Raw genomic sequence first — 23843 nt, forward strand, 5'->3', positions numbered from 1 at the left:
TCTTCGGTTCAAGGGTACAATAGGACAAAAGTAATAAAGCTTTTTCACAGAAGAGCGATACTTGATAACAATTTGAAATGATTATTTTCATCTACAATATTGAAGTTGTTACTCCACTGCATTTACCTGAAAGTGCTACATTTTACTATTTAATGAAAAATATTAGCTCATGTTGAATTTGAAAAAAATCTGAGAAAAAGTTGGCACAAGGCCATGTTTACCACTGTGTAGCATCCTCTCTTCTTTTAACAACAGTCCATAAACTTCTGGGAGCTGAGGAGACCAGTTGCTGGACCTTTGGGAGAGGAATGTTGTCCCATCCTCTTCTTTGCCTGTACTGCAGGCAGGTCACTTCAGCACCTGGACTCTAATGCTCCGAAGCCTTAATGTTGTAATAGGCCAAGTTAGTAAGTTAGGCCAGGTTTAGCATTGTCTTGGTGAAATATGCAAGGTCTTTCCTGATGAAGACTTTGCCCGGGTGGGAGTACATTTTGCACTAAAACCAACGTAAATCCCAGCCAATCCCAGCTGCCATTGGCCGAGAGGCATGGTACACCCTGGAAACTCGCACAGTCAATTTAGAGTCACCAGTTAATCTAACATTCTTGTTTTTGGACAGTGGAAGGAAGCCAGAGTACCAAGAGAGCTTGAATGAATGAATGAATAAATACATAAAGATATGAATTAATGAATAAAGTTGTTATATTATAGATTAAGATAAGAATTGAATGATCCCTGAGAGGAAATCACAATGTAATAACTGCATTAAAGCATCATTAATCATCTATTACTATTAACTATGCTGCTACGATTCAAGATTTCTTTTACTTCTGGTATGTTAACTGCATATTGGTGCCAACACTCCCATATGTTTACTTTTAGTGCATTACTGTAAGTTGGCAGAGTACTTTTATCCTGTGGCATTCGTCCTTTAACTGTCTGGTGCTATATGTTCAATATGGCTGTAATATAATAATGCAGTTTTGCAAATTTTGTTGATGATGATTTAACAAACCATAGCAACAAAAAGCACAAAAGCACTCCCATATTTGAATACAAAATATTAGCGCTACAATAATACCCTATCATCATGAACACTGTAGAAAAGAGGAAAAATAATAATGTTTGGCACCTGAGGGTTGGCAGTTTACACTCTCCTCCTTCTGCTTATTATGTTAGCTTCTGTTAACAACCTGAAGGCTGAATTTGATCACTTTAACAAAACAAAGACACCCTTAACGTTTTTGTTACTTAAATAAGAGTTTCTATACATGTAACTGTATTTCACATTCAAAGTAACAGATTTTAGTTCAGATCCCTGCTCTTTTTGTTAAGAGATAATGACGCCGATATGAAACTGCAGAGATATGAGCCTTTGCATCAACTCTTACCTGCTCTCAACTTAACCTTGGATGATGTTGACCTTTCTTTTGACTCGTGCAGTACAAAGAGTGCGGACTGATTTCTCATTAATGGGCTCGACTTCCACTCTGTTAATGAAAACATGGCCAAATGAGCACGATGTTGCTCTGATTTACACTGAGAGGCGACTCATTTGACTCAAGGTCATGTCTCAATTGTGTTGCTTCTTAATAAGTGTGCACGTTAAAGATGCAATTGCTCTTCTGCACCATGGATTTTTCCGAGAACTTATAGAATTGAGAGAAAAACAGCCTCTACTTTGTTGCTCTGCAAATGAGCAGTAGTGTAAAGTTCAAATGAGCTTACTTAATCAATTCCTATCTGTGGTTTGATTTGAATTTCGACAAAAATGACAAAATATGAGCAAAGCTTTTGCAACACATAACATGTCATGTGTGCCTTGGGAAAAACAACCACCACAAGCTAACAAAACTTTTCTTAAATTCACACAAAGTCACACAAAGCCAACCTGCACATAATGACTCTTTGTTTAGACCCCCAAAAGGTCAGCTTTTATTCGCTGGGATTTTAATTAAGACTCCATTGTCAGTAACATGAAGAAGACACAGTTGCTTCTTTTCCTTCTCTCACAATAAGGTCTCCTGCTTCCTGTTTGAGGCAGTACCTTCTATGAGATGCTCAGAGTCTCTTAACACAGAATCAGAAAGACTTTCCCTATTAAAAGCACTAAGATGTGGAGGGTCCTGCTCACAAGACCATTAGAGAAAAGAGAGGCTTCGTATTATCTTCACAGGCCACAAAGAAGGGGTCAACGGGAAGTTGCTTTTTCAACATTTGCCTTGTGCACCTGCTTTCAGCTGTGGTAGTTTTTTGTGGTAGTGAAAAACACAAAGGTCAGAGACCAAGTTTGTTGTCTGACTTTTACTTAAGTGGCTCACCAGCTGTCAAACTGAACATTTCAAATTCATTAGGAGCTGATTCTAAGAGAGACTACATGGGGCTCCCTACTCTAAGGAAAAGCAGCGGTGGGGTTCATGCATCTATGAATTCAAATCAGTGCTTTTCTATGATAAACTCTTTGGTAACCTCAGTTAGGTGGGAGTACAGGAGTGTGACTGCCTAAACAGAGTAAGTTCCAGCAGCAAACACACCATCTTCCCTCCCCATCGAGACATGAATCAGTGTATAAAAATCCCTTTTGGCCACCTGACGCCCGATGCATTCACTGTAAAGCCAGTGTGAAAACACTTCTCAAACCACAAACCCATTGGCTTATATGCCACTGACCTTTAAGTAACATTTACCAGCCAGCAGTGGCTTGGCTTGCTTCTCCCTGCGAGATGCTGCTGTGACGGACAGGTGAGCAGTGTGTGTGCTGGCCTGCAGATCCACAGCAGCAGAGTACATAAGTTACCTTGTCTCTCAGGTGGATTCCATGTTTAGAGAGTTCAGGACCTGCCTGGGATCTTGATTAATGACTATCGCGTCCATTTCTGAAAAACGCTTGGCTGTTTATTTTGGAGGCGACTGGAGACAGCTCACGTAGCCGGTCCGATACAGTTCCCACGATACCGTGTGGATGAGTGCTGGAGACACTCTACTCCCGCTTGCATTGATATGAAAAGCAGTGGGCTGACATTAATCACGCATATCCGGACTGTTCTCAGGAAAACTTCTGATCCAACTGCTGGGGCTGTTCTCTGGAAAGACTTTGCATATTGAGATTTGATCTGTTTTGATTTAATGACTCACAAACTTCTAAATGCTTGTCAGGCTGTTTGTTATAGTAGTTTCAGGGAGGAATAATGATTTTATATAAGCGCAGGGTCTCAGGCCGGTGTGACTCATTCCTTCTCGTCCCTGTTCTACGTGGATTTCCGATGACATTATTAGAACTGAAAATACATGGATAATAGAATTACGAAAAACATAATTACCAATTTTCAATTCAATGCTCCTCAGTGCTCCCTTTTAGTGAGCAGATATACTGTATTTATTTCTATGCACTGACATCACTAACAAAAGGTTACTCATGTGAAAAAGACCTTGCCCTGTTAGCTTTGGTCATAACACTCTGAGTGTTTTGCAGTTTAAATCCATTTCTGAAGGAGCTGCAAATAAAGATAATGCATGCTCAGCTTTAGCATTTAGCACTCATTGTCCCATTGTATCGAATGATTTAAGAGCTGAGGGGCAAAAGGAGCAGAGAAACTACTTTTCTACAAGATCAATGAGGAGAAAAATAAATACAAACATACACTGTGCTGGTGTAATGATTTCATTCTTTAAGAAAGCAACCCTCTCCTCGTCGTTTGCCACGTTTTGACGTGTGCAATAGAAACCTCAGTGGAGCCAGTGAGTCATTTAAAGAGCGCACAGAGAAATGTTCTGCTCAGAGAACAGTTACATGCTAAACTTAACAATGACAACAGTGCATACACAGCTCAGGAATGCTGACATTTACACACGTTTGTTGTCTCTAAATTATATACGGCATGAAACATGCTTTTCATAATCAGATAATTCTCTTTGTCCATCCTCCATTCTACAATAATGACGAGAACCATTAGTATAGATATAATTGCAGCTAACTAAAGCATTAACCTGCTGATAGAATTTATATGAGCTGTGCTGACAATAAATGCCACAAATGTTAAACAACATGACTCCCAACAATGGAAACATTTTTGCACTTGGGTAAATACAACTGACGTTAAATGTTAAGTTTCACTTGGGGAGCAAACATCAATGAAAGGAATAAATCAGTTACCTTAAAAATAAGCACAGTTTTTTGTGTGGAAAAGGGCAGAAAATGTCCAGTAGTTATATGCTCATCAAGGACCTTTTAGTGGGGAAGGTTGGTACTGTGGATGCATGATGGGAACTAACTGTTTCGGAGCATAGAGGATGAGTGCAGTGTGCTGCAGATGCACAAAATTAAGCTTAGTGTAAACATTTCTCCAATCTGTGCTTCCTTTTGGGGACTCAGAGCAGGTGTAGACTAAACGAGGAACATTGCTATGTGAAAATGTGTTAAAATATTGACCTATGAACTGCTTTTGTGTAAACTCATAGTGCAGACTAGACATAATTTGACTTCTGTTAATTTTTGAACATTAAATATATGAGACGTGCAGGAGGTTCAGAGGAATTGTGAGTTGATGGCAGATTTTCAACAATAACCAGAAAGCAGAAGAAAGGCTCTGTTCCTACTGCATATCCAAACAGCTTTTAAATGAAGGTTTGATGATTTAATTAATCAACATGAATGAAAATCAGCACCTTAGAATCTTTAAAAAACAAAACCCGATTAAAGCTAAAAATCTATCCCATTTACAAAGACTATACTGTAAATATTCATAGTATGTATGTTGTAGTTTTTGATTATTGTGTTTTAATTTCTGTCCTATTTGGATGAGATGACATTTAAGAAAATATACAAATTAACATAATGGGCAAAAATGTATTGAGGAGAATACTTTATTTAAGGTCTTCGGAAGCATTTAGAGAATAATAATCACATGAAAGCTTTCTGGAAGGGAAAAGGTTCTTGCATTTTGCATTTTTGACTTAAACTTTATTGCTGTTGAGCCAAGAAGTGGCAGCGTGAACGTGCTGAGGTCGGAATCAACGGATTCATGATCAGGCCTGACTGCGCTGAGCTGAGATCATGTGATCAGACAAATGTGATGCTTCTGGTTTCCTCCACGCTCTGAACCGGGAGGGGGAGCGCACGGATGGGAGGCAGTCCCCAGTTGTTACAAAATCACAACCACAAGGAGCAGAGGTGAAAATGCAAAAGCCATAAGAAAAATAAATCACACCAACAAAGAGACCGGGCACGCTTGTGCTCCATCATTCAGAGCAGCGGCGGCAGCGCAGTCTATCATCATGATATTAAAGGGTCCTGTAGATTAGAATCACCGCGGTGGCATCAGAAGCAGGTGTCCCCACGGCACGCATGATAACACGCTGCCAGCCCCCAGTAAACTCTCAGGTACCTGCTGAGGCAATCCAGGGAGAGGCCAGCCTGAAGCTCCTCTGCTTTGGTCTGGTCTGCGCGGGCTCAGGTTTGGAGGGCCCCCGCGCAGCAGGGTGCCTCTTCTTCCACCGGCTGCCTGAACACAGACGGCACTGGATGAGAACCAGAGACGGCAGTCCTCCCTCTCTTCCTTCCTTCTTGCTCCCTAACACTGCTGGCTGAGCTGCAGCCAGCCAACACAAACACTGCTTTCACCTCATCCAGATAAAGCACATCAGTGATCACTGAGCGCAGTCGTCTGCTTTCATGGTGCTGCCTGGTCTGGGTGCGTTGGTAGGCAGACTTGCAGCTCTTTGGTGCTACACTGTGCACATAATTCCCACATCAGTGCTGTTTGACAACACTGCTGAGAGCAGATACAGAGGAATTAGTGTCATAATATTTGTTTTTGTACGTCTAACAGCATGAAGACATGAAACAATATTTTTTAATCAGCAATTCTGTGGGCTTGTTTTGATCTAACGCCGTTTTATTTTGCAAGAGTGTACGTGTCACCTGGATGTATGTTTCAGCTCTATCTCTTGCAGCTACATTTGAATTAAATGAGTTTTTTGTGATTGCCACATCAAATATTGGCTATAATGGAAACTGCATTTCCTGGCTGATAGAATAAGGTTACTGGATCACTGGCACTGATATAAACACATTTTACTGGATAAGCAACCTTCAGTGAATTTATTATACATTGTATATGGGCAACAGCTGATTTTAATTTGATTCCTAATTATTCTGCTTTGCTATATTTTTAGCCTGTATATGTATAGAATTTGAACATGTTTTTAGTCACTGGAAACACAATAAATGTTAGATTTTTTATTTGTTTTTACATCTATGCCTTTAAAACCAACAAAAGTAAACAAAAGGAAGAAAAATAACATCTCAATCTTCTAATTTAATGAGTACAAATACACATTTTATCCAAACGATTTTTATATTCGCTGCAAACCTACCGCTCACAGCCTCCTATTTGTTTGTTTTTAGGGTTGAGCCCCACTAAAATAAGACGCAGAATTGGAACACCCAAATCTACGTCAGTTATTTGTGTCCAGTCTGGCTGCTGAAGGAGAAGAGGAAAAATAAAAGCAGCTCAGTCTGTGCTGCCAGTGAGGAATTCAGGTTAGTCCCAGAGGACATCACACCTGTCAAGGAAGCAGAATGCAATAACACCCACCATCCCAAAAAATAGATCTAAGGAAACATTAGCCAATATAATGAAAAATAGATCTAAGGAGCTGACAAAGCAGGTAAAATAGGAAAACAAGCTCAGAGTAATTCTGCTTTGATAGGCCTTTGGTATTTAGTAAGCAGAAATAAAAGGACAGAGACAAAAGTAGGTTATGGAAGCTGAATGTGAGACTGGCTTTAGGGGGCGGGGAGAGAAAAAAAATCCTTTAAATTGAGGTATAATATTAACTTTATTTGGCTCAAGTGTGACAGACTGGTCGGAAATAGAGGAGTCAAACTGGTTGCAAACAGCCTGAGGAAGTGCCCTCTTTTCATTTTTTTTCCCCACTGGGAGACCGCCCATGTGCGCGTTTAATCCACATTTGCAAGCAACTCCTATCTTCCTGCTATTTCACCATCACTGTCCTGCTCCCAAACTGCCTTTTTCCTCCTCACATGCTTCTCACTGCAGTCGTCCGCCGGCTTCCTCCTGCACTCCCTCTTTCTCTTTCTCTCTCTCCCCCCCACCCCTTCCTCCTCTCCTCTCCTCTGTCTTTTTTTTCCTCCTATTTATGAAAACGTCACTTCAAGTCCCTCCCTGTTTGAATCTCATTAGTTTCTTGTGTGTTTCTCCCTGTCAATAATCCTGAATCCAGACTCTCTCTATTTCCATCCCTCTCTATCTGTCAATCAGCGCCGCCTTTGAACTGAAAACCACTCCGACCAACTTCAACTCACTCAATCCGAGCGGCTCGGCTCCTTCTCCGGCTTCCTTTTTCTGCCAAGATTCCCTTCTTTTTTAGTTTTGTACCATCCGCCAGAGCTTTGGAAAACGCCAATACAGACCCCCCAAACTCACACTCGGACTTTCGAGATCACCGAGATCAAGGGTTTAAAACTTTGTGTTTTGCCCCTCAAGAAACAGTTTTTGCTCGGGAAAAATGCCGCAGCTCAACGGCGGTGGAGGGGACGATCTGGGCGCAAACGATGAAATGATCTCCTTCAAAGACGAAGGGGAGCAGGAAGAGAAAATTTCGGAGAACTCTTCGGCAGAAAGGGATTTAGCAGATGTCAAATCTTCTCTTGTAAACGAGTCGGAAACGAATCAAAACAGCTCGTCGGATTCAGAGGTAAGTTGCAGAATAAACGCGGGGATCGATCGACCCCCGGCTCTGTTAACTTAAGGGCCTACATTTCTTGCACTGAAACGCTGATAGACTTGAAAAGAAAGTTTACTATCGCCCTCGTCGCCCGTTGTGTTAACTTTAACGCAATCCTTGTGTTTCGTTGCATTTGAAGGCGGAAAGACGGCCTCCGCCTAGATCTGAAACTTTCAGAGACAAAACGAGAGAAAGTTTAGAAGAGGGTGAGTTTCTGCTTTATTGTCCTCTTGTTGTTTTTTCTAAATTATTATTATTAATATTATTATTGCATCATGACATTATATGTGCATGACGGGGGGTGCATCTCCTCCGCTCTGTTCCTCAAATGCAATTTTCAGGAAATAAGTTTCCAAGGCCACTTTTATAAAAAAAAGTTTTCCTCTTTTTTCCCCCCCGCCATGTTAGCTGCGAAAAGGCAAGATGGAGGGCTGTTCAAGAGCCCACCGTACCCGGGCTATCCATTTATAATGATCCCCGATCTCACAAGCCCCTACCTTCCCAATGGATCACTTTCTCCGACAGCACGCACAGTAAGTTACTTTATTTTCAGCTGGATATGTGCACACACACACACACACACGCACACACACACTCCCTGTCACGCAGGCACACACACGGGTCCGACTGCAGCCGGACGCGGAGCGTTGTCACCCAGAAGTGCTGTCGATAAAAAAAAAAAAAAGGGGGGGAAAAAGAAAACCTGGGGCCAAGTTTTGCAACTCCTCCTGAAGTGTACAGCGCGGCGGCGGGCGTGCAGCTCCCAGCCTGCACGGAAGCTAACATGCTAACAGTGCTAATCGCAGTGTAAAAAAAGGGGGACATTGTGATCATATGGCAGGTGATGCGTCCGGCGCGCTCAGGTGCTGCTTGGTGTTTCTGCTTGAACAACTTTGAACAGAAACGCACGAGCACCACAAAAAAAAAAAAAAAACCAAACAAAAAACCCCCAACCAAACAAAACAACAACAACAAAAAAAAAAGATAAATCCTCCCTCTTGTTCTAATTATAATTTCTAATAATGTCTAGTGTTATCCAGGGTGCAAGTGCATGATTTTCACCTACTGATTAATGCAGTTGGCTTGTGTTTGCACAGCCTCATCAAAAATGCCCTTTTTTTTTTTTTTTTCAAACACAAGTTGCACCAGCCTGCAGACCTTCACATTGGCTCCCTGACAGTAGTGTAAAACGATGTAAAACACACACACACACAGAAACAGAAATCGATATGCTAATGAGCTTTTCAGTGATTTGCATGTGTCAAAACGTGGAAAGAGGTTAATGTGAAAGGTGCAGGCGTGAAAGCTTTTTTTTAGAAAATAAAAAAAGATATATATATATTTATATAAATATAAATATATATTCCTGAAACCTGGAGCTTTATTAATTATTCCTCCAGTGATATCTGTATATATATTTATCTATATTTAAAGCGGATTTGTAAGAAAGAAAAATATAAAAGATGTGATTTATTGAATGGAAATGATTGTGCAACACCATGCTATGTTTTTGCTTCCTGGAACAATCGGCTGCCTTTCACCCAAAACGTGTGCCACTTAAACCCATATTTATAGATAAATTCGTGTTATTTATTTCGACACAATCAGCCACACTGTAATTATGCACACTTAGCTATTTGCTCGGCACCTCGCTGGTCTCAAAGGGCAATGGCAGTCCTTAGGCAGCATCGTTTTCTCTACCACTGGAGTTTCTTCTTCTTCTTTTTTCCCTTTTTCTTATTCTAAATGGTTGCAATTACAAGCCTGCGCTTTAGGACCTGTCATCTCATTTTACAAGGTTAAGGCAAAGACCAGGCATTAGGAAATCTGACCCTCTGCCACCACCCTCCCTCCCCCCACCAGCACCATCACTAACGGCTCTGCGTAATGAAACTGATGTTTATTTCCTCATTTTTCTTTAATTTTTTCAGTGTTCTGCATGTACTCACCTTGAAAACGAACAACCGTCTGAGACATGAGGCTCTCTATTGTGTTTGACACAATTTCTGCTTTTCACTCAATCGCCCATGGTCTCACGTGAAATGATTTTTGCGTTCTCTCTATGCAAATGTGTGTGTGTGTGTGTGTGCACAGGAGAGCATTTTGCCATTATTTCTCTGTCAGCCTTGTTAACACTGCTGGCTGGTATGTGGAATTAGTCTCTCGTTATTCTCATCAGCACTGACAGAAGCACTCATTCACAGCAACGCGCATGATTTGAAGTAAAGGACTTCCTTGTTCCAGTGGCAGTGGAGTTTTGTAGTTTTCTTTGTGGCTATCGCAGCGCTGTGTCCTGCAGTCTGTGGAGCGCTCGCTTCATTGTGTGCTCGTGCAGCAGTTAGGAAAGCAGTAAATTGTGTGGCATGTATGGAGGATGCTGCAGCGAGTCGACGTCGACCTTTGCTCTCTTAATGCGGCCCTCGAATATCTATTTTCACACACAAGTGAAGAACGGGAGTGTGTCTTTTTATTTTCTGAATCATGCTTCCTGATTTATTACCAGCTATGTCCTCTCTGCTCGTTTCCCTCACAGTCGAGGAAGTCATAACAAAAATCTGAAGACTCTGCCGACGGCTTTTTTTTTTTTTTTTTTTTTTGCATGTCATGAGAAAACATTTCTCACAGCTTAAAGTCAGCGACATACCTGAACAGTAACTATGACAGAACGTGGTTTTTGGCTTGCGGGGGTCTTCCTACTGTACTGCCTCGGCCCCCTCTGTCTGCAGCGCCCTGTGTGTCCAGCCATTAGAGCTTTGAAGTCAGCGGTGGCTGTAATATAAATCAATTAGACTTAAAGCTGGTATAAATAATTCACCTGGACATTGATTAGCTGTCTTGCTCCCTAACATGTCATGTTAGGCTCTGAATATGACTGCTAGTATTATTAGAATGAGACTTTGAGAGCCTTTGATTCTCGCTGCTTTATCCCTCCGGTTTTCTTCATCAGCTCTTCTTGGTTTTGATGATGCTATGACATCAGGATTTATATTATTATTGTTTTGTTTTTTTCTGAGGCCTTTAAATTAGGATTTTACTTTTTTTAAAAACATTTTTAATTTTTAAATCATTTATAGCTTTTGTTTTTAAATTTTTTTTTTTCTTCAGCTGGCACTTCCACTAATCCATCTGGACAACTTAACTTGTTTGTGTTATTTTTGTGTTTGGATGACTTGAGAGGGGAAAAAATTCCTGCATGAGGTTGTTACTATAGTTTGTCTGACCTCTGGGAGTCATAACCAGTGAGAATTTGTTTTTCCTACCACCTAAGTCCAAGGAGGCTCACAATTTAGTATCATTTAGCAATTTGACATGAAGCTGTGCCCGGACTTTAAAAGCCCTCCTGCCCTTGTCTCCTTCTCTCCTCTCCCTGCCGTCTCCTTCCTCTCTAAACCTCACACAAAGGCCTTCTGAATCGCTGGGTGCAGGTTGAATTGGGGAAGTGGCCTGGCTAGTTCACCCTGGTTTTCCATCTCCTTTCACGCTCCTCCTTGTTCCCTTTGCTCCCTCTATCTCCCTTTCTCTGTGCTCCTGTCTTTTGTTTCCTGCCAATGCTAACACGGGGCTTGTGAAAAAAAGGTGGCGGGTTAACTCCGGTGCTGTGGGCTAACATCGCACCTCAACAGGTCTGGAGACGCGGAGGCTGAGGGAGGGTGAGCGGGATCTGGGCGGCCAGCTCTCCAGCATCGGGGCTGCAGGGCCGTAAATCCACCGGCTTTATTTACTGCCTTTCGGACTTATGAATGTTAAGATATTTGACGCCACCCCTGGCCCCATAATTCTCCAGGCCTGGAGACTTTTGGCGGAGGTTTTGAGTTTCGACGTATAATTACGAGTAGTTTTAGAAAAGAGCAAGCGAGCAGAGGTGGGGCAAATGGGGGTATGAAAATGCAACGCTGAGCATCCACCTCTGTTTTTAGAGTGGGGAGAAAAAAAAACAAAGACGCTCCCAGAAGCTGCAATGATTCTCCTACAAGATGGTGAAAAGGCTTTGTGTGACTGAAACAATAGCTTTTCTCCCCTTTTTGCCTCTTTGTTTCAGTTGTGTTGTTGTGCCAGGGCTGCTCATGTTGCTGCAGATTCACCTTTCGAACAACTAAATCCTCTCTGATGCAGGCCGACTTACCGCTTTTGCTTCGCCTTTTTTTTTTTTGTGAGAAATAATGAAGGACTTTCTCCCTGTAATGAACATGCACATGTGAATGCAACACCACCTCCTTTGTGCTCACACGTCCACACTGCTGTGGCCTTATCTGTTATAAACGACACAGACGGTATCTTTCCTAAACATGTCAGCAGCATAAGCATAACAATGGTATATCATATGGATAATATGTGTTCGGCTGCTGTAAATGGAATTTAGGCTGTGACAAGAGGAAAGATAGTTTAATGCGGATTTAAAGGATAGAGCCCACACCTTATCAAATTGGCTTTACATGTTAATCGGGCCTAATTGGTGTCCGCGGGGGGTTCCATGGCACGACGTGGCTGCATTTTCTCCCTCAAGCTGCAGAATGCACTCTGGATTTAGTCGGAAGGTTGCGCTCCTTTTGTCTTGCAAATCACTTTTGTTTACAAAGTATGGCGGAAGCGGCTCCCGCTCTCTGTCTCCCTCCCACCGGTCCCTCTCTTCCTCCCTCTCTGCTGCTCCTCTCATCCTATGCGACGAGAGGAAAAAGAAAAAGGTCCTTATTTTTCTTCGACTCAATAAACATCCATAAAAAAGTACAATCTGCTTTGGATTTGAGGAGTTAAGTTCAAGAGAGAGAGAGGGGGGGGGGGGCTGGGAAGCAAAGTTTGGCACCATTAAACTGAAATTGGGGTCTGCTAGACATTAGCGGTGCACAGCACATTCTCGGAGCTTAATTAGTCCGAACTGTAATTGTTCATGGTCTGCCAATAGGAGTAATGCTCAGGAAAAGTGGAGTTGCACTAAACTGGCCCAGCGTTTTTAAAACAATAAATCACTTGCATATTTGTGCCGTGATTCAGATGGAGGCTCGACCTCTCCCATCTCGACATGTGGTAAATTGTAAAGTCAATGAATCGCAGATGTAGGGGTGGAGGGGTGGTGGGGAGGACTCAGAAAGAGAGACAGAGGTAGTACAGTAAGGTTTTGTTAGCGCCTGGTGAATGAATGGAAAAGATTTGTGCAGTAAATATTTACCGAGGAGATATATGTGTGTATAGAATTTCTCTTTTTCCCCCTGCTGCTCGTGGGCTTAATTGTCTAATGCTGATGATGTTGGCAGGCTGGGCTGTGTGAGAGCTTACGTGCTCGTCGATCTGTCACTCTGCTTAAAACACCAGAGAAGCAAAGCAAAAAAGAATCAGTTTGTGGGGTGTGTTTCTAATCAGATTTTGAACTAGTGTGAGGGGAGTAGTGGTTCCCTGGTGGCAGTGTGAGCTGGGTTTGGGTGTAGCAGCTGCAGTTGAGTCTGGTTTGGAGCTGAACCCTTTTTTCTTTTTCTTCCTTTCTTTCTTTTTATTTTTAATTAAATCATTGACTTCAGCATTTTTAATGTAATCACAGCTAATCTGAGGCCTAATTTTGACTTCAGTGACAGATTATGCCTGTTATTCATTAAGTCTCCGCACAGCCTGGGTATTTTTTCCTTTTTTTTTTTTTTTTTTTGATAACACAAATTATTCGCTAAATAAATTAATCCCTTTTCACCTCCTGTATTCGTGCGTGTTTCTGTCAGTGAGCCACCACTCTCTGCTTTTCTGTGTTTGAGAAAAGAGGGAAAAAAGGGCATTAGTTAAGCAGCTGTGCACTGGGGTCCCTCTCGCCCCAGCCCCCCAGAGTGAGTGTAGCCCTCTTCCTTTTCCCACTTTACCCCTCCCTCCTCCTTCTGTGCATTTCTATAGAGCTAAACACAAAGATGGTACTGTACATCTGGAATGCAACTTGTGTCATCTGTTAAGTATAGGCTAGCTTCGCTCCTGGCCACCAGAGCTCGGGGCTCCCCTAAACATGGAAATTGAATTATTCTTTCTAAGTGTGTGTGTGTGTGTGTGTGTGTGTTTTAGTTTGCATACCTGTGAGCATGTAGCCACCAGTTAAGTTTGTATACAGACCGTGCTGCCTGGACACCACATTCTGCATTTCCTAGAATCGCTCGTTGAGTTTATTTATAGCAATAAAAGCGGCGCAGAATTAGACTCTGAATTCATTATTAATTTGGTTTTTGGCCCATTTCTTATTCTCCGTCTCACTCTTAAGAAAATGTGTATGATCTGTAATTTTTTAACATTATAGAATAGCAAGTATACGTAAAATTTTCCTTCTTTTTTTGATCCACTTTTTTTAAAAGACAGTACGAAGCTAGTAAGGCGCCCTGGTACAAATGTAGGTGTTGCAAATGTCTTCTGGGCAAATTTTCATACGATTGTAAACATTTGAATCTTTAACCGATTCGGAGCAGATGAACTAGCATCGTCAAAAGGGGGCAGTATAGCAAGTAACACACGACTGTAAACGCAGAGGAAGACTTGGAAATCGCAAAGTGTACCTTGAAGAAAAAGAGAAGAACCCAACCATTTTTCACTTAAACTGTATATTAGAAAAATGGGAATTTTCTTCAGGTGTGTGTTGCTGTTACTCTGAAACGTCAGCTTGGATTAGTTGAGCAAGTGTTCGCTAACTCTGGATTCATTCAGAAAAAAATAGTTCTTATCCCTCAAGTTACTTTTTTGTATAGCCAAAAAGCTAAAGTTTGGAATTTATTTTCCGATTTAGCCATTTTGGTCAACTTTTCCTAAGCATATTTGTTAAAATGTGCATAAAAACATTGGTGGGAATATGAAGCATTTTTACCAAAGAGACAGAACTGTGGCAAGTGCTCAGACAGTTGGCCAATGAATTAGCAGATCAATTTGTCATTTTGAGATAACTGGCATCACTGATTCGTCAACGCTGGTAGACCAAAAATTAGCGCGTACAACATGCATTGCAAGCAGCCTTGTTAGTGTGGCTGTTCATCATCTTCTTCCATTAAACTTTGGCCATTGATTTTGTTGATACCTGCATAAAGGGTAGTTCATAAATGCAACAAAGAATTATAAAGATGCATTAGCCTCCCACGACCCTGCGGTTTAAATAACCAGTCTGCTATTAAAAAACTTATATCGGTCAACCTGTCCATACTTGTTGAAAATGGTGATAAGACGATTTGAAGTGCTTGCTGAAGATTTGAAATTTTATTGGCATTGTAACTGTGCTGCATCAGCTGAAAAGATAAAGTTAATGACTATTGATCCCATCTTTTAGATAAAAAGGTTATAGGTAGGGTTTGGATTAGGTAGTTTCAAGAGATTATTTTCCACAATCTGTATTTTTGACCTAGAATCACAATTGCAAAACCAGTGGATCTAACTGTTTTTTAACAGCTTTTCAGTTCAGGAGAAAAAAACTCCAGGTATCCGCTCAGATATCAGTTGAGAAATACTTTTGGTATGTGGCTTCCTTTCCTCGCCTGAGTGTACACGTTTCTGTAAGTTCATTCATAATGGGTCCAGAGTGCTGCAGTAGCCAAATGAGTTCACCAGTAGCAGAGTGGGAGGGGGCAGAGAAAAGCGGGAAATGTGTGTGAGTGGAGGGGCGACGGTGGGGGGGCCTGGGGGTCGGGACGCACAAAAGCCGTCTGAATGGAGCGCATAATTGCTGTTAATGCCAGGGCAATGAGAGCAGCGACAGTTCCTGGTTAGATGTCCAAACAATAGTGCCCCTGGGCTTCACATTTATCTTCTCGTGTAAGGAAGAAAAGAAAAAGCAAAAAGAAAAGGAGGACTGAAGGGAACACAGATTGGAACAGGAGAGATTCAGTTTTCAGCCACGCTTGACGACCAAGCATGTGTTCATGTGTGTGGCTTCTGCGCCCCCCACCCCTCACTTCCAGGTTTCTCTTCCCACCGTTATTGTCATGAAAAAAAATTTCCCTAAAAGCTCTGGGGTACGAGGGCCGCTGTGACGCTGGAGAAATTCCGCTGGTGCCGACCTTCTGTTTGGATTGTGGAGTGTGTTTGGGAAGGGTCAAAGTGCACTGGCACTGACATGCTTTTTGTCGAGGAAAGGAACCACCCCCCACCACCTCCACCACCACCAATTTTTTTTTTTATTTTTAGAACAACTAGGAAACGATTGAGGCTCCATTGGAGTTTTTTCCTTTTTTTTCCCAGCTTGTGTGTATGTGTCTGCGCAGGGAGGAGGTGCCACACTGCCATCACAGCTCTTAATGATCACTTTGGGTTAGATAATGACTAACTGTGCCAGTGTGCAGCGAACACCTGTGGTAGACCAGCCTTTTATGGCTGTGGTAAAATGCCCTGGAATGTACCATAGAAGAAGAATCTCATTCATGCTTATACCTTTTCACACTCAAACGATTTAGCAGTGGAAAATCCTGGCGCTTCCCTCGTCCTATTTAGAATAAACAAGATATTTTTTGGACTCTATGTAGCCTATGAATCATGCAGCGTCTTATTTTTGATATTAAGATATAAACACGAATATTCAGAAACTCTGCATCAACATTTGTTCAGCCACATACTGTTTGATATATTCTGCAGATGGTGTTTAACAGCAGTCTTGTTTTTGCATCCAGTTTAGTATCTTCAGTCCCAATGCAGTCAAGGGAATTTCAGTATGCAGATAATCTGCTCAGAACGTCTCAGATGGGAAGGAGGCACTTGCGTGTGCTGAACACATAACGGAGGAGGAGTCTAAGGTGATAAAACTCCAGTCAATGTATTTTTTAATCTGCTAATTAAACTTTTAATTGTGGCAGGATAAGCTCTAAAGGAGTGTGTGCTAGATTGCGTGCGGGTTTTGGAGGCGAGGGGAGTTGGCTAATGAGGTGATCGTTCGCCCGTTTGTCGTACTTAAAGGTTGCGGATTCATAGCTGCCTGCAAAAGGTGAGGGAGGTTTTGGAGTGCGAGCAGAAATAAATTAATCTACTAATCTGCGGATTATGGTAGGATTTAAAAAAAAAAAAAAAATTGTTGGCAAGATTACTTAAGAATGCACACGGCTAATAAAATGTAACCCCTTTACCCTGCAGTTTGGAGCAGTGCTAGTCCCCCCCCCACCTCTCTACTTGATGAACCAATTCCAGTGGAAAACAGATTAAGAGTAAATTCCCATGTGAGCTCTTTAACCAGCTGTTAGAAACCTATTTACGCACAATAATAATACGCTCCTTACAAAGAGACAGCTGTCAATTTGTGTACAGCGCTAGATAACATTTCATGTGAACAGCTTGTCACATCCACACATGGCCTACACCTAAAGCATGTGAGCGCTGAGTTGCCCAACCATTGTGCTGGCGAGGACGCATGGAGTGTTTATTGTGCTGCAAAATGCAGCATCAAGCAGAAAAGATGGAGAATACAAATTTAAACGGATTGCAATAATAATAAAAAAAAAAATCTGTCTTGTTTCTTTCCCATTCTTCCATTCCATTTTTCAAGACCACACACTTTTTGTTTTACATTCATTCTATTCAGAACAAATCTTTATTTGATACATTTTAGCATGTGTTAAGCTTTTTAAGAACATTCAGTTGTCACCCCCTCTCTGCTCTCATTATGCATTCATTCCTCTCCAGTAAGTGGCCCGTGTGACAGCGGTGTTTGGGGTCGATTCCAAAAGTGAACAAATTGACTCGTGGAAGTGAATTGTCAATTGTCTTTCTCCCTCGAGGGGTCAGAGTGAATGGAGTGTCTTGTTTGGACAACTGTCCCGAGGTGAGATGAGTGGCCCTCAGCATCAGGCCTAAAGGGACGGGCAGACGGACACACAGACAGACGGAGAGCGACCAAATGAACTGGCAGACAAACAGATGGGCAATAGGGAATGTGGTCCTGTTGATGCGGAAAACAATGCAATCTAGTCACCCTGAAATTGCTGTTTGATTGCAGTAATGACCTGCAGTTCACCGCTGTTGGCAGCTCGGCTTATGTCCAGCGCTGAGGCATTGACACAGGGAGCAAGCAGGAAGAAAGTGATTGTATTCTTCCGCTGATAAATCCAATCCTGAGTGACAGCCGATTTGGTAGATCTCTGTGTTAAATATTAGGTGTAATTAGTGCAACACATGCTCCCAGAGTGAAATTTACATACTTTGGCTCAGGAATGCTCCAGGATTACAATTCCACATGATGGTTTTCCTAATGGTGGATCCTGACCCAAAGTAGGATAAAAATCTTATTCCAGCGGGTTCCAGCCTGGCCTGTAACTTTCTGGATGAGTTGAGCATATACCACATATACAGAACTAAGCCCTTGGTTCAGTTTCTTAACATAATATTATAGTGCAGTATGAGCAGCATATTCAAGGCGCTGCCCTGTGTTTGTAAAAGAAACAGACCTTATGAGCATTATAAATTTATGAAAAGTTGTTTACTATCACATGGTATGTAAACCAAAGGTTCATTTCAGTTATTAACTGTGAACCTGAAACCTACAGTTCAGTTATAATGAAAGTTGAGATTAGGGACCAGCATTACTAAACAGGCATGCCCTTTGTGTCATGTGATGCACGTCACAGTGCACTTTAGAACCAGGCGGCTTTTATCTCCACTTTACTGCCTCCGCTATCTTTATTGTCTGCCACACTTTGCATATTTCAAATATCAATAAAGATAAATTTCCAGCTTTGTCATTACAGATGGAATCAAGTGGTTAGGGTTTCAGGAAGGAACCTTTAGTGATGTGATGATTTTCGCAAATAGTTCTTCCGTGGGACGTCAGCTTGGGCTGTGGTATTATGCAGTTAAGTAGCCAGCGCAGGGCTCTGGAGCATTTTTAAGAGGTGAATCCAGTTTTGCATGTGTATAAAAGCTCTTTGTCTGGTGCGGATGACCCTTACTGTTGTAAGGCCTGTATCTGTCTCTGCTCAGGCAGGCAGACAGGCCTGGAGTGAGGATGCAGCAGCTGGCTGAGGCCCAGGCACAGGAATGCTGTGTGTGCTGTTTAAACAGTGGCTTGTCTCAGTGCAGGCCTGGAGGACTGGAGGGAAGGAAGTTGCTGCATGTTTACATAGCTGAATTGTCCGTTGGGCCCCCCTGGTGTCTAATGCACTTCTGTTCAAACATTCACAAGTGCGGCGATGACCCCCACTGATGCCAGTGTTCACAGCTCTGCCTTCACCCTGCCTGTCTCTGTCTGAATGTGCCTATGAACAATGAAGACTCGTAGCCACTACTTTCTTCCCTGCTGTGGGTGTTTGCTGCTTTCACCTGGAGGCTTGGATGATAGATAAAAAGTATTACAAGGCTCTGTTTATCACACTGAGACAAGAGAGAAGGGCAACACGCAGTCAGATGAAGAGGTAGAAAGCACCTCATTGCTCAAACCGAGGTTTCCGCCCAACAAGGAGCCAGACGTTGACATACGATAGAGTTGTCAAGCTAATTGTTGTTTGAATTACCTGTTATGATCCGATGACACATCTCTCACACTCTTGCCACCAGAGCGGAAAATGTATCCAGGGATTGGCATGATCTTCGTGAGTGTGTAAACCTGGCTTCAACAAGATGGATAAATGCAATTATTGGACAGACCTGGAGAGGAGAAAATCCATTTAAAGCCCGTAAAGCTAAGCAGGGGCCGTGGTTAATTCATTTGGCCAATTTACGGGTGATGTACGAGTGTCAGGGCACATTAGTCAGGCAGGGAGAGAGGTGAGTGTGTGTTGGCTTAGTAGATTGGGTGGATGTGTATTTTCTTTGTTTTATGGAGGAGGGGAGACTTCATGCGAAGATGCTCTTTGGATGCAGAGCAGTCTCCTTGAGAACTGGTTCCATGCCTTCCACCACTCCACACCACTTGGCAGCTCAGTGGACAAAACCAATGGGGCCTCATCATGGAAATGACAAAAAGATGCACTGAGTGCACTGAGTAGGTGGGAAGCAGGATTGCTTTGCAAATGAGGTGCGGAAACATGGCTGTGGTCTGCTGGACAGCAGAGTGAGTACCAGAATGCTTTGCCATACCAAGAGCTCAATCAAGTCCTGTCAGCACCCTCCTGCTATCCCACTAGTTAAATGACTGCTAGCAAGTGTAGCCACACTGTGACCAGCCATTTTCTGGTTCTGGGGTCGATGTATCAGTAGGATCTGAATTTAAAAAGAACAAAATAAAAACTATGAAAGGTTTATGCCTGTGTTAAAGCTGTTATCATGTCATTTTTTTGAAGTTCACTGACTTTGAAATCTCAGTATCATGTATGCTACTTTTACTATATTATTCTCCAGGTTCTGCTCTGAGTTATTGTCAGCAGTGTTCTTTGTATCTCTTTTACTTTAAATGGCTTTACTCTGCTTAGTCTGTTACACAGCCATTGTCTTGGTGGAGCAAAACCACTCAATGGTTACACAAGCTGAGTGGTATGCAAAAACAGTGGTTAGAGCACAGGCGGGCGGGTGTGAGGCGTTGAGGGAAGCTTTGGTTTACAGCTTCAAGCCACAGCCTGAATCAGGGCAAGTTTTGCTATCAGACAGAAAGACGTGAGAGGCTAAGACCTTTCACTGTGATGCCGATGCTTTTTAAGTGGTTGGGATCATGCTTAAGTGCCTCTTGGTTTTGTAGATTTGGACTGCATGCTGCGTTGGAGAAAGTGTGCACTAGCAAATGTCACCTGACTGCCAGGCAGCCGGCCTTAGGAAACCAGAGTTTCCAGGCGTGAATGTCGAGGCTTGTCAAAGACAGGTGCCAACGCTGCCACCCATGCCTGCCGTACAGCAGCTGGGGAAAGACCGTGGTCAAGTGTGGGCCACTGGGAGACTGCATCAGCTAGAATTCCCTGACAGAGCGGGTAGGGGGTGGGGGCGAAATGAGCAGAAATCCATTGCTTAAATTTGCAGAGTGTGCCTGTGCTGCACCTCCTGCAGCCACTGGGTTTATCAAACATTTCTGAACTCGAGTCTTTGCACATCAGAGATAAAGTTGCAGGAGAAAATGGAATTCACTCTTAAATGAAAATCTAAACAGTTGAACATATCAGGCAGATGTCAGAAATCCATGTGCAGATGTGCCCACATGCTGCCATTACATCATAGGTCAGAACCGTCACGTGCTTGAAGGCACCGACAACCACACGAAGCATGTAACGTCTTTCTGTTTAACATCTGTTGCCCAATTACAAACCAAAGGAAGACAATGAAGTGCTTTCTAAGGATTTGGTTTGGTGGCTGTTTGATACTGTGTTTCAGCTTTGGATGTGGGATGGTTTCCGTTTCCGATGGTTTCATTTAAAAGTTCGTTTCCATTACAGCATAGCATGGGGAATGTGAGATATCATGTGAAAAATCCCTTTTCAGACGTTCTTTTAAGGGTTTTAATGTCTCAGATTTTTCAAGTACTGTGAACATTACGGTATTAAACTGTGGTTCAGCTTCTCTCCGAAGTAGAGTAATACCACAACTGGATACTCAAACAGGAAACCCCCCCACCCCGTTCTCTCAGGGTAATGGTGTTGTAGATGTGCCTGGGAGCCATTACTGTAAGTCCTCTGAGTCTTATAGGGGAAGTTTCATGGACTCTTTCTTCTCTTTTTTTTTTTTTGCACTCGCCTTTGGGATCACTTTGAGTCCTGAAAACCAAAAATCCTCTGCTGCAAATATGCAGATCTAGTCATCATTTTCTCCTGATCCGCCTGCTTGCTTCTTCCCAAATGCTTGCCCCCACCCTTCTTCACCCCATGGGAGAACAACTGCTGTCTACCATCTATAAGCCAGCGGAATTCCTCACCCTGACTCAGACAGGAAAAAAAAAAAAATATCTTGGAAGTTTTCTATATGCTCCCACAGATCGTTTTACACAAGTAGACGTGCCTCTCGACTGTTCCCAGTTAGTGGTGTTTCCACACTTATTATAGCCAGTGGTACAAAGTTGAACCAACAAGTTAATTTTCCTTCTGTGCTTTGGTTAGTTTAGAGTGAAATGTTTCATTTACTCGTACAATGTGATCCTCCTCAAAGAGGCATCAAGTCGGAACACCTGTATGTGCAAGCAGGTGTTACCCTAACATGGCCGGGGAATTTATAATCTGTTCGGCCAAAGAACCAAGTTTGGTAACTGAATGGTAGCAAACTCATACACCCAGAAACAAGCTCAGTAAAAACATTTTATGCTCGACATTAATGAGTCCAGTCAGCAAATTTAATTTGCTGTTATTTAGCCCTGTGGTCATGTTAGGTCATAAACAGCCTGAGAGAGGCTTCACTAACAGTCGGAGTAAAACTCAAACTCAAACTTGAACTTGAGGAGAATCTTGTCACTTGGCAAGCCGTCTCCATCACTGGAGCTTCCTGGCCAGAGACTGAGATGGTGCGGTCTAAACGCTGGGAAAGTCAACCTCTAATTGTTCACAGAAGCTATTGGCAGGAGGAGCTAAGATACAATGAGCGAGGCATCAACGGGGAGCTTGAGGGGGGGGGTGCTGCTGAGAGGAGATGGCTCACACTTGCCGTTCAGAGTTTTTCAGGAAAGTAGTCGAGCCGACGGGGATTCTACCCAATGTCAAAACTGGTTGTCCTTAAGAGGAAAAGAAAACTCTTGAAACCAGAACTCTTTTCCTCCCCCTCCCCCCTTTCTTGGCCTTTTTAAAAGAGACAGTCGTTTTCCTCACGTTTTAAATTGGCCTTGTCGTGCGGTTTCCTCAGCTGAGCTGCCGGGAGCCGACTGTTTTTCCACACGGGCCGATGTTCTGTACCAGTCATGGGTTTTGAGGAAAATAAAGGATGTGTTTTTTCTGGCACTGATCACTGTGGTATTAAACTTCCACTTTCTCCCAAAAGCTAACACAGTCGTGCTTGTGTATTCACGCCTTTTTTTTGATCTGAGTCACAGTTGCTTGGCAAGACGTACATCTGCATGTCCCAACACTGCCTTGACCCTGTAACCTTCCCCCTCCCACTTGTATCACAAATCCACTTGTTGTAGTGTTTTCAGTGTGCCACATTTCAGTAAATAACATCAGTAATGATTCGATTGGGCATAAAATAATTAAGAGGCAGTCTGCCTGCCATCTGTCTGGTGAGATTACTAATTTCTGTGTAATTAAACGTGTGACCTTGCGGCCTTGGAGGGTGGTGCCAGTGGGCAGCCACTGCCAAAGAGGCAGGCTGTCTTATTTGAAGTCAGGGGAGGCTGGTTGGAGGGAGGGGGGAGAGTTGTTGTGCGGTTTTAAAAGTTTAGCCCAGCTGCTAAAGATAGCGCAGGCTGATGTGAGTTGAGCTTAAGTGGCAGTCTTTACATGGATGCGTCCTGTGTGTGCTTGTGTGTTCATATATACACCCACACACACCGGCAAGACTATGTCAAAGCCCTAAGTTGCCAAGCCTCACTCAACTTGGCAATTCTAGAGGAGGCCTGCTGAAGTCGGCATGATCCCTGTGTGCATACAGTGTAACCAGGAGAGGATAGACGAGCAGGGGTCAGAGAGTGTGTGTTTGTGTCTGTGCGTGCTGGTGGGGTCATGGTGGGCTGAATGGAGGCTGCTGTTTTAACTCTGATTTTATGTGTGGTTTTTGTTTGGACTCCTGAGGCTTGGTTTCCCGTGGATAGTATCCAGAGACTACAAGGCCTGCTTCTCCTCATCTCTCATGTGAGGCCGACGTGAAGGGCCCTGCGAAGTGCTCTGATTGGATTTCAGTCCTGATCTGGTTGTTTTGCGTTGTAAACAGGACATTAAAGACAGGGGAGATGGGAAGCTAATGAGTCTTTGTGTTGGTGTGTGTGGACTGGGAGGGTGTTTGTATGTTTGTTTTTTTAATTTAAAAAATTTAGGCATCATTCTCATCATCCAATGTGGTGTCACACACCCTTTTAGGAAGAGGAACTAAAACCCCATAGTACCCTGATGACATACAGTCCACACGCACACACAAACACAGTAAGTGCATCTGAAAGAGAAACATCAGCAAGGGTTACTCAGTGTGGCCTGGTTGGTGTTTTGCAATACTTCCGCCCAGAGTTTAGAAGGAAAAAAAAAACTTTCTTGGACAAAAATAACTATTTTAATTACTATGGTTGTGCTATGGTGCAGCCACAGTATGACTGGTAGGACCAGGCTGAGGTGGCACTGGCCGCT

The 23843-nt window shown here is 42.8% G+C and overlaps 1 protein-coding gene across 30 annotated transcripts in view; it reads left to right on the top strand.

The window, feature by feature from the left end:
- The first annotated feature begins 7075 nt into the window (after positions 1–7075).
- The window catches only part of tcf7l2 (transcription factor 7 like 2), an 84825-nt gene continuing 68057 nt past the window's right edge, over positions 7076–23843 (top strand). For 6 of the 30 annotated variants that reach the window (XM_072374024.1, XM_072374020.1, XM_072374025.1 and 3 more), the window contains exons 1-3: positions 7092–7719; positions 7889–7955; positions 8158–8282. In XM_072374024.1, the coding sequence (XP_072230125.1) occupies positions 7531–7719; positions 7889–7955; positions 8158–8282 (381 nt within the window). In that variant the 5' untranslated portion in view covers positions 7092–7530. Of the gene's footprint in view, positions 7720–7888; positions 7956–8157; positions 8283–23843 lie in introns of all 30 variants that reach the window. The other 24 variants (XM_072374023.1, XM_072374034.1, XM_072374042.1 and 21 more) reach the window with 11 other exon arrangements.

The sequence above is a fragment of the Leuresthes tenuis genome, unplaced genomic scaffold (genome assembly GCF_036924035.1).
Source record: "Leuresthes tenuis unplaced genomic scaffold, fLeuTen1.0.hap1 SCAF_20, whole genome shotgun sequence".
NCBI classification, from domain to species: Eukaryota; Metazoa; Chordata; class Actinopteri; order Atheriniformes; family Atherinopsidae; genus Leuresthes; species Leuresthes tenuis.